Source organism: Malurus melanocephalus, unplaced genomic scaffold, assembly GCF_030028575.1.
Source record: "Malurus melanocephalus ecotype Western Australia unplaced genomic scaffold, MMel_1.1 scaffold_3641, whole genome shotgun sequence".
NCBI classification, from domain to species: domain Eukaryota; kingdom Metazoa; phylum Chordata; class Aves; order Passeriformes; family Maluridae; genus Malurus; species Malurus melanocephalus.
This window is the reverse complement of record NW_026626873.1, coordinates 3,432-4,843: the sequence shown is the minus strand read 5'-3', so window position 1 is coordinate 4,843 and position 1,412 is coordinate 3,432. Positions and strand designations below refer to the sequence as shown.

Genomic DNA, 1,412 nt, shown 5'->3' with positions numbered 1-1,412 from the left:
TGGGTGATTTCCTCACCATCCCGAGCCACGTTTTTGGCATCCCAAAATATATTCCCAGGCTCTCCTCATTAAATATCCCGATTTTTGCTGGGAAGGAGCCTTTCCAAGGGCAGGAGGCCCCAAAGAAGACCTGGGAAAATCTGGGGTGGGAATTCTTTCCTCCTTCCCTTCCACCCAGATCCTCCCTCCACCCTCCTCTGCGTGTACATCCACCCTCACAGCTCCCACCAGATGAGAAACGACCTTTCCAAGCTTTTCCTTCCCAAAAAAAACCCTCCCCAGCACCCCATGACCGCCCAGGGTGGGACTCACTCTCGATGGAGTTGTTGTTCAGGTAGAGATGCTCCAGCTTGGGGCTGATGAAGGGCACGTTGGTGAGYTTGTTGTGCGCCAGGTGCAGCACCAGCAGGTTGGTGAGGTTGAAGGAATTTTTGGGCAGCCCCTTATCCGAGATCTGGTTGTAGTTGAGCCGGATGAAAGCCAGGTTGGGGAACTCCTTGAAATAATCGCTGGGGATGTCCTCGATGTTATTCCTGTCCAGGAAGAGCTGGTGGATGGCGCTGGGCACGCCGGGGGGCATTTTCCTCAGGATGTTGTGGGCCAGGTTGAGCTGCATGAGGTTCTTGAGCCCCTTGAAGGTGTTTTTATTGAACACACCATCGCTCAGCTTGTTGTGGTGCAGATCCAGCAGCACCAGGTTCTCCAGCTTGTTGAAAACACCAGCCGGGATCTTGGAAATCTGATTCCTGCTGAGCCGCAGCTGCTCCAGGTTGGGCGGCAGGAAAGCGGGCACCTCCTTCAGCTGGTTCCTCTCCATGTAGAGAAACACGAGGTTCTCCAGCTTCTCCAGCACCTTCCTGTCCACCTTACGGATGCGGTTGTTGTCCAGGTTGACCCACTTGAGGCCGGTGGCGTTGCGGAAGGACTCCTCGGGCAGGTCGGCGATGAAGTTGTTCTGCAGGTACAGGTAGTGGATGCGCGCCGGGATGGTCGGCACCGTGCGCAGGTTGCGGCTGTCGCAGTACAGCGCCGACGGGAAGTCCGGAGGGCAGTAACATTCCCGGGGGCAGTCCGGGAAGATGGATGGGGGTCCCGGAGGGAGGGGAGGGGGCAGCTCGGTGGGTTCCACGGGCTCCACGAAGGGGGCGGGCGGCCGGGTGGGTCTGCGGGGGGGTTTGCGGCGCTGCCCGCTGGCCGGAGGGAGCAGAGCGAGGGCGAGCGAGAGGAGCAACGCCAGGGCTGCCTTCATGGTCCGGGTGTTTTCCTGGAGGGGTGATAAGGACAGGGTGTTGGGAAGGAAATGGCACACGTGGGGATAATCCCTCTGCCCACCTGCCTTCCTCTCTCCTTCACTTTGGAAATTGTCTTCAAATGCAACTCAACCCCAGGGCATGAATCGCTGAGGTCCCTAT

The 1,412-nt window shown here is 58.3% G+C and overlaps 1 protein-coding gene across 1 annotated transcript; it reads right to left on the bottom strand.

Annotated features, from left to right (window-relative positions):
• Positions 1-219: 219 nt before the first annotated feature.
• On the bottom strand, positions 220-1,293 carry LOC130588179 (prolargin-like; the record flags this gene model as incomplete). Its single annotated transcript, XM_057389135.1, has 1 exon — positions 220-1,293. A coding segment is annotated over exon 1 (1,030 nt), but the record flags the coding sequence as incomplete, so codon positions are not given.
• Between the last annotated feature and the right edge of the window lie 119 nt (positions 1,294-1,412).